The following is a 13278-nucleotide window of genomic DNA, read 5'->3' on the forward strand; positions in this document are numbered from 1 at the left end:
AAGCTGCTGAGAAAAATAGCCTTTCAGGTTGCTGTCTCTATTCAGACAGAGAGTCTGAGATTAGCGTTGTACCTATTTCCAATCAATTGAATTTGCTTTTAAACTTCCTCCTTTGCTCAGGCATTCCTGTGGTGATGGGCACCTTTGGTGACCACATGCTAACGGTGTCACAAACTGTCGTCAACTTTAACCTTCAGATCCACCTCCACTATGATGCTCACATGTAATTTTCAGTCTTTTCTTGGTGTAAACAAGCTTTTGATTACAGGGAAAGTGGACTAACCGTGGCTCAGAGGGGGGCGGGGGAGAAGGCAACGGTTTATATTTGTTAGCAAAGAAATTCTTTTATAAAAGGAAACTTCTCTGATGTGAAACTTCACCCTTGAATAAAGAATTCCTTCTGTAAACTGGTGATCAACTTTCTGAAACTAGGTTTGCAGACCCCAATTTATCAATTATTTAAATCAACTTAAAAATGCTTCATTTAAGCATATATCTAAGCCTAGCTGTATTCACCTGTGATTTTAGTAACAACATTATATCCCATGTTCTCACGAAGACCAGTAATATGCTTTATTGATGATCTGGATTGGACTTAACCTTGAAAGCTACTGTTTTGTAACTTCCATACCAGCCCACATATATAAAAGCTCACATAAAAATTGTTTAGCAAGACTGGAAGGGGAAGTGTGATATGATGGATATTTTATGTTATGAGCATGGAGCCCAATGTTTTGTTTTATGAGCACTGAGCCTAAAACCCAGTATCATTCTCAGAAGCTAACATGATGGATGAACGGTTGGATGTTAAAAGTCTGTTTCCCTTTTTTTTTTTTTTCCCCTCAGGTTCTGCTGCTTGCATGTGCAGAAGATTTAGAATGCGTCCCTGGATTTCGGCAAAAGGTTTTTTATATTGAACAGCCATTCAAATTCACAGAGGACCAGCCAGTTCTGAAACGTATGTTACTTTCATATATAACTATTGTGCAAAAATCAGAATAGCTTATGTATCCATATTGTTCCTGCCATTTATTAGGAAGCTTTTTTTTGTACATAGGAATTTGACCACTGCCATGATTCTGGCTAGGCTCCCCTGCATTAATCCTATATCTCCACAGACTTCACTCTGTTCCATATGTCATAGATGGCAAAATACTATATATAATTATCCAGGACAATATTGTGAAAACTTAGATCCACTTCTTAAAGTAGATTTACTCTGAATTCTTATAGTCTTTCCTATAATCTTGGAAATCAGGGCTTGCTTATCAAGACTTCACTGTTTCTTTACATGAAATTCAGAGGAGGCTGGATGAAGCAAATTGTTACTACGTGTGTCATACAACTGGGATATTCAGTAATATTTCCAATGACCAGGTGTCACATTATAAAATCCAATCTGGCATGGTATACTCAAAGCATTAAACTAAAGGAGGTTTAACTATCTTTCATTCCTGACGTCAGTTCATTCACATACTTCTGTGAGTAAGCGTTACAACTTGTTCACTCAGTTCTGGGGCTCTGGGATTTCAAGACCGTCAAACTGAGGCAGTACCTTCTCCAATGGTCAATGGTTTTGAAGACTTAAAGATGCCAAGTGCTGCTATTTTCATAACATCTAAACACGCCGGTATTTTTACATGTGATACATATTATTATTATTAGCTTCTTTGTCATGCTTGGTTGCTTGCTGTTGAACTGGGAATTCTTCGAGGTACACAGTGTGAGACAGCAGTGCTTGGCATCTACATACAGTATCTAGATCCTACAATGTGATATATAGCGATAGTTTAGTCAAACCAAGAAATGCAAAGCAATATTACTCATTAAATGCTCACATTTCCCGTCTCAATTCCCTCCAGATATCGCTACTACATATTGATGTATTTTCACTGTTATGCATGTTTGGACAAAGGTGTAATATCTGTGCACGCTTGCTTCTAAAATGGCACTAACTCTTCAAAATGAAATGTCAGAATTAGTTGCTGGAGTCTATTGAAATTACTCTTAAACTTAAGTCATGCAGCTTTTTGCTGGTTTAACCAGTTAAAAACCTTTAAGATAACACTTATAGTTTAAGCATTTTGGTAAGTTACTTTGTCTGAGTTGCATTTTTAGAGGAAATTTAGATCATAAGTAGTAATATTATTCACAGAGATGTGAGATTATTCAGTTTAGAAAAGAGATTTCAAACTTCTAACTTCTTTTGACAATTTTAAGTTGTTCTTTTAAAGAACTGATGAACATATCATTCCTACATGGTTAAAAGTAGAAATTAATAGAATATAGGAAGAGTACTAGATTTAATAAGCATGCAAAGTTGAAGATCTATGCAAGTAAAAACAATATTAACAAGTTAGTGTTAACCTGATTAAAAATAACCATTGTTGTATTCTTTGGCTGCTTCTGAACTTTGAGGCTGTAGCGTGTCCGGCCAGATCTCCTGCTGATTTGTGCTTGTCCTCCCAAATACCTGAAGGCCAAGTTGGATTAAGCCAAAGTTGACTGGGCTGCTCTCTGGTGACCCAGCAAACCGCACCAGTGTGAAACCAGCACAATAATTAAGACACCATCATTAATGCAAGGAGGAGATTTAGAAATGCCTGGAAACAATCTTCGGAATTAAATTATTTTAATAAGCAGTCACTAAATTGGCTTAATATGTAATGTTCGACAAAGGCAGACTGTCAATGCATGATTCTAGTTAATTCAATCACTCGTAAACAGTATGTCCTTCATGCAGCAGCATTGAACCTCTGCACAGTTTCTTCATTTCAGCTGTCAACAGAATTGATATTTTTAATTGTCTGTTTGAATACACTTTGCATGCTCTTGCATCTTTTTATACCCATTACCCAAGAGCAGTGTAATTTAGCAGTTGCATTGCAATGTGAGGCTTACCAGGGCTATGTAAATTAATAGAGCGAATATGCAAAGCGAGGCCTATAGCAGTGATTGCTTTTGTAGTCCTCGATAAGCCAAGGAGCTCCTTAATTCTTTTCTGAAGTGCAATAAAACAGGTTTTTTCTTTTTTTTTTTATTTTTCAATTTAAACAAGGACCTACTGTACATTTCATTGCTAGTATCTCCCTTGTAATTAAATATAGGTTATGACTTGTTCTTATGTATTTATTACTTCTACATATGGCAGTGTTAATTATATTTTACATTTACTGCCGGGAAGAAGGAAGAGAAGCCCAAACTGAGGGTGCAGTATTTTATCTTCTTATTCTGGTTTGTACCAATTCTATGCAAAGCCTACTTATAAGTTAGTCATAACATTTAGATGAGTCCAGTTGTGTTTGCATACTCTTCTTCCTGTCAGCCTCACTTAATTCTGTTGCTATTTCTTAGCTTTTTTTCTCATTGTGCTCAAGCTGAACTGCCTTTTATTTTTTTCTTTCTGATTTACCATTGCATCTCACTTAATAGCAACCTCCAGAGTTGGACAATCTTATTTTCTGAATTTTGTCGTTTATTTTTCCTAATTTTAACCTTCCCCCCCCCCCATCAGACCCTTTTATCTCCTTATAATTTGTGTTTTCTATGACCACAAACAAAATCAGGCGTTGCTCTCCTGCTTCTGGTCCCTTGATGTAGTGGGAAAGGATACATAGAGTCACTTTCTGGAAATTTTAGAGGGTCTGTCCACATAATTATTGTTCTAACAAGCAATTGTGTTACTAGAATTTTTCCTTATAGCTTTTTTTTTTAGTTTAGACCTAGGACCATTTTCTGCAATCAAAAAGAGATCATCATAAAGATTGCTGCGTTCTTGATAAGGTGATAATTGACAGCATTTAATTTCAGATTTTACACCTTTCTGAAACGTTTGTGGCCATGCAGTGCTTCCCCATCAGCAGGCTTGTCTTTGGGAAGGCTGACGGGTCACTCATAGTGACAACGCTTCCTCATGCCAGGCTGATAGAAAGTTCCTAATCAGACTCATCAAACGTGGAAATGTAATTGCGTTACATTAATCATGTTTATACTTAACATACATGAGTCTTGGCTTTTGGGGATATTTTTAATTGACAATGAATCAAATAGTGCACTTGAAAAATTGAGGCAATTAACATAAAGGCGTTAGGTGATGTGTTGTGCATACTAAACTGGGGAATACATTGCCAGTGATTTAAATGTCAAAACAAAGGAAGTTTTGACCCTTACTTGAAAAGCTTTAATTTGGATGTTAATTGATGGCTGACCTCTTCTGTCTCTTACGTGATAGATTGCATGTTTCAGAGCTTGGGCTGCTTCAAGATCAGGCTTTGTCTGTCTGTGTTTGGGTACTCTTTTAGTCTGTGGATTTTAACAAAGACTTTTCTATTCAACCATATTGAGAATCTTTGTTTACCCATATGATGGGAAATATATTAGTCTGCTTATTAATGCTTAAAGGCAGTTTTTCTGTTGTCTAGCAAAGCTGTAACCTCCAACAAGATATCCTTTGTTCAAACTGAATAATGCCTGTAGAAAGATCAGAGAACACCACTTCTACGATTACAGTATCGCGTGTGTACATGGATCACAGCGCCAGCCGTGCTCGCACCAAAACACTTCCTATTGTTTCTCAGATGATGCCATGTGAGACTTGTGATCTATCCCATCCACTCTTCCCGCTTCCGATGCCGTTTGACTGTACAGATGGCCTCTTTCTGTGACTGTTTCAGGCTATCGATATTACTGCTGTTACTCTTGTTTACTGATCCGTACGGCGTGTGTTATCACACACACACTTGATTCATCTCCTCCTGCTTCACTTTTTCTGCGGATTGTATAGAGCTCATGGGGCAGCCTACTTCAATATATAGTAATATGCCAAATCCTCTACAGCGTTTTCACATGAGGTTTATAGGCCAACACTAACTCTTCGTGCTGAATATTGCAGGTTTTAGGTAATTGGAACTACAGGTAGTAGTTGTAGCTTGCAAAAGAACGTGTTCTACTGAGGTAAGATTTTTGGTTTAGCAATTTCTTGCAGGGAAAACTGTCTAGACTTTGGAGTAATAGCTAGATAACTATAGATTTTTCACCTGTTCGGGTGTATGGATCTGTACAGGTGTACATACCCTTGTTGAAACAGTTGTGGCTATTCAAAATGAAGAAGTCTTTAATACGTTTTGAATTCTACAGTCATCTTAAAACTATTCTCATTTCACATAGATCACTTGCTATGTTAAGAAATGTACTTTAGAAAATGTTGAAAAATGACTAGGTTTCTGCGCTGGGCATGTGGTAGCAGGTTCTATAGAAATGTATCTGTCAACATTTTTATCCAGATAGCGGAATGCTTTTTATACTCTAAACTAATGGTAATGTGCACATACCCATGTATAGAATTTGAATACCAGAGCTTCAGTTTTGACACTTAAATACGTGATGAAGGCCAGGTGTCCAGGACTCTGTTAGGCCACGTGGACAGAAATATTAAGATTTGAAGCCAGACGGTAGGGATGTCTCTTAATCGCACTGTTCCACGTAAATGGCTGTGGGAAGCCAAACTCACGTTACCAAAATTCCAGGAAATATTTGAGGGTATGCAAAATGGTTGCAAAATTATGGAAGTAATATTTGAAGTGGGAGATTGGGAACTTTACAGCATGTTCATGGAGGCAAAGTGAGGAGGATCTTCAAAGGGAAGATCTTTTAGCACTTAAATACCTGGGGCATGGCTTTCTAGTTGAAGTTTGGTGCTTAATTCTCACGCAGAGGGAGAAAGCTGTCTGCGTGTGTATTGCAAATATGGACTGTGACTAAATAATATAAAGCATCTCAGATGTGTCTCTGAATAAATGTATGCAGATTGATATTGCAACATAACAGAATATCATATCCCCTGTTAAACTGCTTTTGCACACGATTAAAGCAAAATAAAACAGGAAAAAATGGTGTTGAGTGCCAGGTGGTCAGACGGTTGCCTTCCAAACAATGCATGTCAGCTTATTAGCAGGACCTGAGGGGAAATGAGTTTAAAATAGACTGTTTGATTATTTTTTTTAATGCATATACATTTAATTAAACTAGTTCTTGAAAAGTCTTGATGTTTTGAAAAACATTAGACTGAACAATGCAAAAGAACTATTTAGCCTCTGAAAAACATCTTCAGGGCTAAGTCAAAATCTCTCAGGAATGTGTTCAGTGCCTGTAAAGTAATGGGGGGAAAGCCATATGTGTCTGTGAAATGTCCTCTTGACATTTTAATTCCAAGGTGGAGGAAATTCAGAGCTAAACTCAAAGTGTTTTGTCTCTTCTGTTGAGAAAAACCATGCAACCCTGGTTTAAAAAAAAAAAAAAGTGTGTGAGGATCTTTGCAGTGACAGTAAATGGTCTGTTAATGTGTTGGTCTTGATTTAGGGACGTAAAAGTAGCAGATTACTTGGTTTGAGATTTAATTTGTTTCTGGAGACTCTTTAAAAAAACCACAAAAACCCAAAACCAAACATGTAGGCTTTGGTTGGCTGAAGCATGCCAGCCGTTCTTCTAATAGTCTACATCAATGACCGACTGCTCAGTATTAGCAGGCTGGGTCTCTCGCTCAGTGCAGTGCAAACCTTGTATTAATCACGTCCCCAGGTGCTTCAATGGAAGACTTCTCTGTTCGTTTCCAGTTGGCAATTCCAAAACAAAAATCAGATTAACTAAGGGATTACTCCCAAACTGATTAACGATGCAAGCTAAGAGGCAGCCTTATTCTCGGCAGGTGTTTAAACATGTTGGAAGGCCAAAATCTGTCTTTTAGGAAAATACAGGTAGCTTAGCTTTGGATAAATTCAGCAAGCAAATAGTCTGACGCTAATTGCTTATGGTTGACAAAATTTATCAGGGTCATCTTCCTGAGGAAATGAAGGGTAGTGGCATGTGAGTTCTGGTTACAGTTTAGAGCTGGGGTCATGCTGAAGAGGCTACAGCACCAGCCCAGCTTTGTCAGGAGGAAGCTGTTGTTCATATCTGACAAACAGACGCAACGCAAATTGCTACATGCTGAGACATTAATGCATTTCTGTAGCACATAGATTTGTATTTTCCCAGACCGCCTTTCTGACAGAACTTTTAATTTGAGGATCTTAAGAAAGCACCATCCAAAAGAATCACGGCTAGCTAACCTTTTCCATTACATTTCAAAGTCCAGTGTGGACATTTAGCAAGAATTAATGGGAGCATGTGAGGTTAAATCTTCCTTTAAACATAGAATCTCATTTAAGTTAATGATATCTTAAAGCATGTGAGTATTCTTGAAAATAATTGTAGATGTAGTTCATAATTAATTCTTAGCTTTTAGGATTTCTCTCTACTAATCCAAATCAAATTATAACTTTTCTAATGTAATTATGCTCATTCTTCAACTTGCAGTTTTTCTTTCCCTTTGCGTGTTTAAAGCAGTCTTTCCTGGACAGAGCAATCTGTCTGTCCGCATCAGCTATTGTCTGCTTTAATGGCCGCGTCTCCTTCTTAACATAGCTTTCTTGTGGCATCTGATCTCTCGGTCTGGCTTTGAGAATAAGTAACACTGGCAGTAAACTCATGAAGCCTTTCAGAAATTTATTAGATGGAGTGCTTTTTTTCTAGCCTGGAGGCTAGGGTTCTTGACTTTGTCTTATGTCTCTGTTCAGCTTATCCACCCAAACTCTTTCCTCTAGAGTAGGGAAAGGAAAAAGTAACTTTTTATGGATTGATCCTGAAAACCCTAGTCATTTTGAAATGACTTTGTACATATTTGTATGCCTTGTACCTACTGCTTCTTCTTGGGCAGACAAGTGAAGCTGTAGATAGTACAGTAAGTGCATGACATGTTCTGTGATGTGAATAACAACTAAAATGTTTGTGTTCTGGGTTTGGTTTTTTTTAATCCCTGAAAAAATCCCAACTCCAGTGAGTGGTAGGATTTGCTGAAATAAGAAATTGTCTAAAGAAAGCCTACCTGAAAGGGATTATCTTTAACAAAAATCTGAAATTCCTTTACCAAAGAACTCTTTTCAAACCAGGTGAAAAATAAAATTGGGAGCCCTGGGAAGGCCTAAAAGATGATTCCTATAGGGATCTGGGATGTTGCTTTTTTAGATAGGAGCTCCACTTTCAGTACTAGCTTTGATTTTTCTTTCTTTAAAAGAAAAAAAACCAAACCAAAATCATCAGTGCAACCTTCTCTCTGTCTTGGCTGTGGAGAGAACTGAAGCAGAACCGAGGGTGCTTTAAAGAATGCAGCAACATGGAGTCAATTCTGGAGCCACTTACACGCAGCTGATAGCAAAAGAGAAATTCAACACTGAAGCTGTAGCCAGCATTGGTATTTCTGATACTTTTGAAATGCTTGCTAGCAAGGACCAGAGCTTAAATGCTGGCTAGACTGAAGTAAGTGGTAATCTGATTGATGCATGGGACCATTCTGCGGCCAGGGATTCCAGTTTATTTTACTGAAGGGCAAATTGCAAATCTCTTGCATCCCTTATCAACAGTGGTGTGAACGCTTTGGCTAGACCTTCGTTTATGTATTAACTGAGTTGTCCTGTCTCACAGTTTTTGCCAAAATACTGAAAAGCAGGTTGGAGAAAATGGCTGCTTTTTAAAATTTTATTTATATTATATTCTATAACTAGAATATATTTTTATTCTCTACTAACCATACTAATAAGAAACACTGCTTGTATGAATGCATTCAGGCACATGGGTTTTGTTTACCTTCTTTTGTGTGGCAGTGAACTAGCAGCAACAGAAAATGTGCTCTGGTTTTCTAGAAAACCAAATTGCCTGGTTACAAGTAAGACTCCTGCAGACTTTTTTTTAGATGGAATTTTAATTACAGTGCCAGCTCTCAACACCTACAATAAAACAGTAGGGAGAACACTATAATTTGACCTTTATGAAACATTAACACCAACCTATACGAAAATATAACTTCAACTTTTTAAAGAATAAATACGGTGGGAGGCTGAATTCAAGAAATTATGAAAATAAAGTGTGCATGTAGTATTTTTACTTTTCAAAAAAAACCATAAAAATATGCTGGGGTGGACACCAAAGTGACATTGGAGTGTTTGGTTCCCTGTAGCCATCTTCTGGTCCTCATACAAAAATGCTGCACAGTTGGCAGAAGAATCTTTTGATGGTTTTACCATGCCTTGGGGAAAGCAGTCCTGCTGCGAGGCTTAGAATAAAGGATACTGCACAAACAATACGCGAAATGTTGATGTATGAAAAACAGATCCTGTTTCTTCCCCCAGAAGAGTCAATTCAGGAAACTTCAGGTGCGCACTCATTCCCTCTGGATCTCTTCTTGTCACTCTTCTGCCTCTTCTCCCTCCCTGTGTTCCATGGGGGGCGTAATTATTCCCGACAGTCAGCTGTTGTGAATTGCACCCCGGGCCAAGTGCTCCTTTCCCCTGCCGAGAGTCACAAAAGAATGAGGTGGGGCTGAGGAGGAGGAACAGAGCAGGACAGTTTACCTGAGTTGAATGGGAATGTCAATGCAATGGCACTGTTGGAACATGAAATGGTAACAGTACGGGCTCCCAGCTGTATGCAGCACCATAAATGGTTACAAATACGAACATGTTTTGGGTTAATCCTGGTTAAAATAGTCCCCGAGTCATGGTATGGGAGCTCAAAGTATTTTGTAGTTCTTCCGTCATGGAAAAAGAGGGTCAAGAGTGTGCTCCAGGTCTTCAATTTTCTTCAGTTTCATTCAAAACATAGTTTAATCAATTTTACCCTTTCTTTTTTTTTTGTGAAACTGAAATGAAGTTGTAAATATAAGGATACTTTAAACAAATTGTTTTTATGTCCCATAATAAAAGTAAAATTTGAAAATGTTTGAATGCCAAGGTTATAAGTTGCTTTTATGTGACCTAAACTATTTTTGTTTTCATTGCTTATCTCACATTTATTTTGCTGTTTGTTTGACAGGTGAAGCATTAACTGCCCAGATCTATCATTCTTTCCTTGTACTTCTGATACTACGTTTCAGAACACATTACATTATGGATAGCTGCTGTTAGTAAGATGCACCCATTTCTTTGATGCATAATGCTATATGCCAGATATACGGGGGAAGAGGAGTAAGAGCATATATGGCTTTCTGGGAAAGAAACATTTTAGTACTCAAACTTTCACCAACCTAATGGTTCACAGGCCCATTTAAGGTTAAAAGTTGTGTTGAAGAGCTGTCACACTTGGCGTGGTGTGTCCGTATTGCTGTGGGGAACAGTGTGATTCCAAGAGTTGCTCTATTTGCGTTCAAGGAGAGGCTTTCTCTGCCTGTCTCAGTGCTTGAGGAAGGAGGGGATGAAATATTTGCAGCAGAGCGGCTCCTCTTTTTTGGCGTGCAATGCTCAGCCCCAGCCCTGGTGACCAGAGGGTTTCCTTAGACCTGAAGGCCAGGCAGGCCTGAGAGAAGCATTTTCTCTCATAAAGAAAGGAGTTTCTTTAATTCCTCTGTATGAGTTTGCGTTCAAACATGATGCTGGACTAAAATATATGAAGAAGGTCAGGAGGCAGCTAGTAAATATTGTGGCCAGGGAGCTTCTCAGGGATTCAGTGGGGCTGAAGGAAGGGCCATGAACTCAGTTGCCTAAGAGTAAGTGTTTGGCTCTCTAGTTACTATAGCTTTGGAGTGTTTTGGGGTTTTTTTTACATTTTTTTTTTTTTGTTTAATCTTGACTCTTCTAGGCAAAAGTGGCACTCAGCCTGGCTTGTATTTGTGGAAAAGCAACTCAAGTGTGACACAGAAGAAAATAGGAAATAGTGATTTTTACAATATTTTTCTAGAGAAATGAAAACACTACTGTGGAAGTTATACAGTATAACTTGCATCATTTACACTTTATAAAGTTAGGTTTCTGACACAGGAAATAGTCTAAAATTAACTTAACGGAGCCGATCAGTTCACTGTTCTGATTAATAAGAAAATGCAGTGCTCCAAATGTTCTGTAAGATTTGGTGTTCCTTCTGAGAAATGTCAGATCTTATGCAGGTAGGCAGAAGCTTTTTGGCATAATAGAATAGCGGCTTCTGTCGACTGTAAATCAAAATAAGAAACTTTATTAAAAATTATATTATTACTTCTGGCACTTTACTTTTATTCTTTGTGACACTGTCTTTAATAGCTTCTCCAATAAAGTTAGAAGAAACTGAAATATAGAAGCTTTATCACTTACATAATAAATCTATTAATCTTAATGCTTTGGGAAATATTAGGCATTGACGACTTACTACTGTTTTTATAAGCCAGCATCACTTCCCAGAATTGTATGAGACTAACTACAGTTAGCACTGATAATTAATTGAAATGAAATGTGCGACGAATGAGTGCTGGGTCTGTTTGACTTAACTCTTTCCGGCACCTTAGCTGTGCTTTAGATCCTGATTTAGCAAGGTATTTAAGCAGCAACTTAAATTAAGTTCCTTCCACACTCTCTATAGAGAAATTTGACTTTACTTCAGTGTACCATATGCCAAAATTCTTTTAGCTTCAGCACAAGTTTTTGCTTACGCAAAATGTTTGCCCTTTGGAAAAGGCTTGGCAATGGCAGGACTGTAAGGTGACCGTTAGCTATGCAGCCGTGCAAAAGAAAGGGCATATAAGTTTCCTAACACGTGCGTGTTTTGTGCTGGAGCAGGTGATTTGGAGTGATTATGCTCAGAACCATAAATACAGCAAGAAGTTCAGCTTCCACAGATGAGTGCTCTTTCTGCTGAAGTTTGGTTTTCCTGCAAAATTCTGTGCCAAAACTCGCATTCTTCCTTGCCGCAAGTGGTACTGGATTTTAGGTAACTGGGCAAACAAATCTAGACTGGTATTTTCTTAATGTTCTTTTAATGACTTCTTAAATGTAATGGATGGGATGAGCACTGAAATTGGGTGACGGCTGGTGCCACAGCCTCGCTGCCTCCAGTACGTGGGCGAGAGCCTCAGGAAGTCGGGCTGCTGGCAGGGCTCCTGCCGAGGAATGAGCAGCCGCTGCCTTGGGCTGGGGGAGAACAGCCCTTGCTGGAACAGCTGGCGCTGCCCCCACGAGAACTGACAGATTTAAAAGTTTAATAAGGATATAAATATTCGTTAAGTAAGATTAAAGGCCGGGCTTAACGTGACCAGATTGGAAATGGTAGGTCATAGGTAAAGGTCATGTAGTTGTTCTCTGTCTATCTTTACTATTTACACTGGTCTCTTATGCAGGTCTATAATACAGTCTTTGCCCCAGAGCTGGGGGTTTAGAAAACCCAGTAGCAGCCCCTGATTTCAGTTTGTCCTCTGTGGAAGTATCGGCATGAGTTTAATACAGTATTGCCAGCTTAGCAATGGTGGGAGAGAGCCAGTGAGAGAGCCGGTTTCACTCAGGATGAAATCTTGAGTGCTTACTTCCATCAAGACAAGGGAAATAGTTGCGTCCACAAAGATCGATTAAAGAGCCTATTTAGACCAAAAGAGCCCTAGGAGGTCCACAGGCATTGTGGGCTTTGCACGGCCTGTGGGCAGGAGCCTGATGGAATGGGCAGGTGTGAGATGCAGAGGTGGGACTCCGCTGGGCAGTTTGGGTAGGGCTGTCCAGAAGCAGGAATGGCACCTCCTGCCTTTCTAGGTTGTTTAAAAAAAGAAACAACCACCCCCAATCAACCAAAACCCTGCCAAAACAAACAAAAAACCCCAATGGAAACTACTAGAGCCCTCAAAGCAAAATTCAGGCAAATACAGCATACTAGACAGCAAACCTCTGCTTCTCCCTGTCCTCTCATCTCTCTGTGACAGTCTTCAAGATCTTATGTGCCACACAATGTTTTCTCATCGAGGCTTTCCTGCAGAGCTTTTACTTGAATCTACGTGTGCCATATACCCAGGAGAGTGAAATCTTTTAGCGGCGCGTGTGTGCCCTCACTTCACCCTTCTGTTGCCTCTTCCTTCTGTTGAAACTGTTATACTTTAAAGGGATTAATTACATAAGGATCAAATGAGTGACTCTATAGCCTGGTAGTTTGCCCATTTCCACAGCAGCAAAGTTATTGTTTCAGTCTGTGCTCACCTGAGTGCTTATACTTTTTAATCCTTTTTTTTTTTTAAAAAAAAAGAGAAGTACTAGTGATTTAAAACTAAGTATTTTTATAGGTATTTTAATAAGTATTCATGGAGCTGGAACTGGAACCTGCTGGTGATGTGTGCATGAGAATATTTGGATATAACGATTTCAAAGTGTATAGAAACATTTTAACATCAGGTTCAGCAGGAAGCAGGGGAACAAGCGCCTCATTCTCTGGATTTTCAAGCCACATGTGAGAGTATCATCCCTC

The 13278-nt window shown here is 38.8% G+C and overlaps 1 protein-coding gene across 2 annotated transcripts in view; it reads left to right on the plus strand.

Moving 5' to 3' along the window:
* The window catches only part of CDH13 (cadherin 13), a 501672-nt gene that overhangs the window by 92499 nt on the left and 395895 nt on the right, over positions 1 to 13278 (plus strand). For both annotated transcript variants that reach the window (XM_063334708.1, XM_063334707.1), the window contains exon 2: positions 847 to 958. In XM_063334708.1, the coding sequence (XP_063190778.1) occupies positions 847 to 958 (112 nt within the window). The remainder of the gene's footprint in view (positions 1 to 846; positions 959 to 13278) is intronic.

The sequence above is a fragment of the Chroicocephalus ridibundus genome, chromosome 4 (assembly GCF_963924245.1).
Source record: "Chroicocephalus ridibundus chromosome 4, bChrRid1.1, whole genome shotgun sequence".
Classification (NCBI taxonomy): domain Eukaryota; kingdom Metazoa; phylum Chordata; class Aves; order Charadriiformes; family Laridae; genus Chroicocephalus; species Chroicocephalus ridibundus.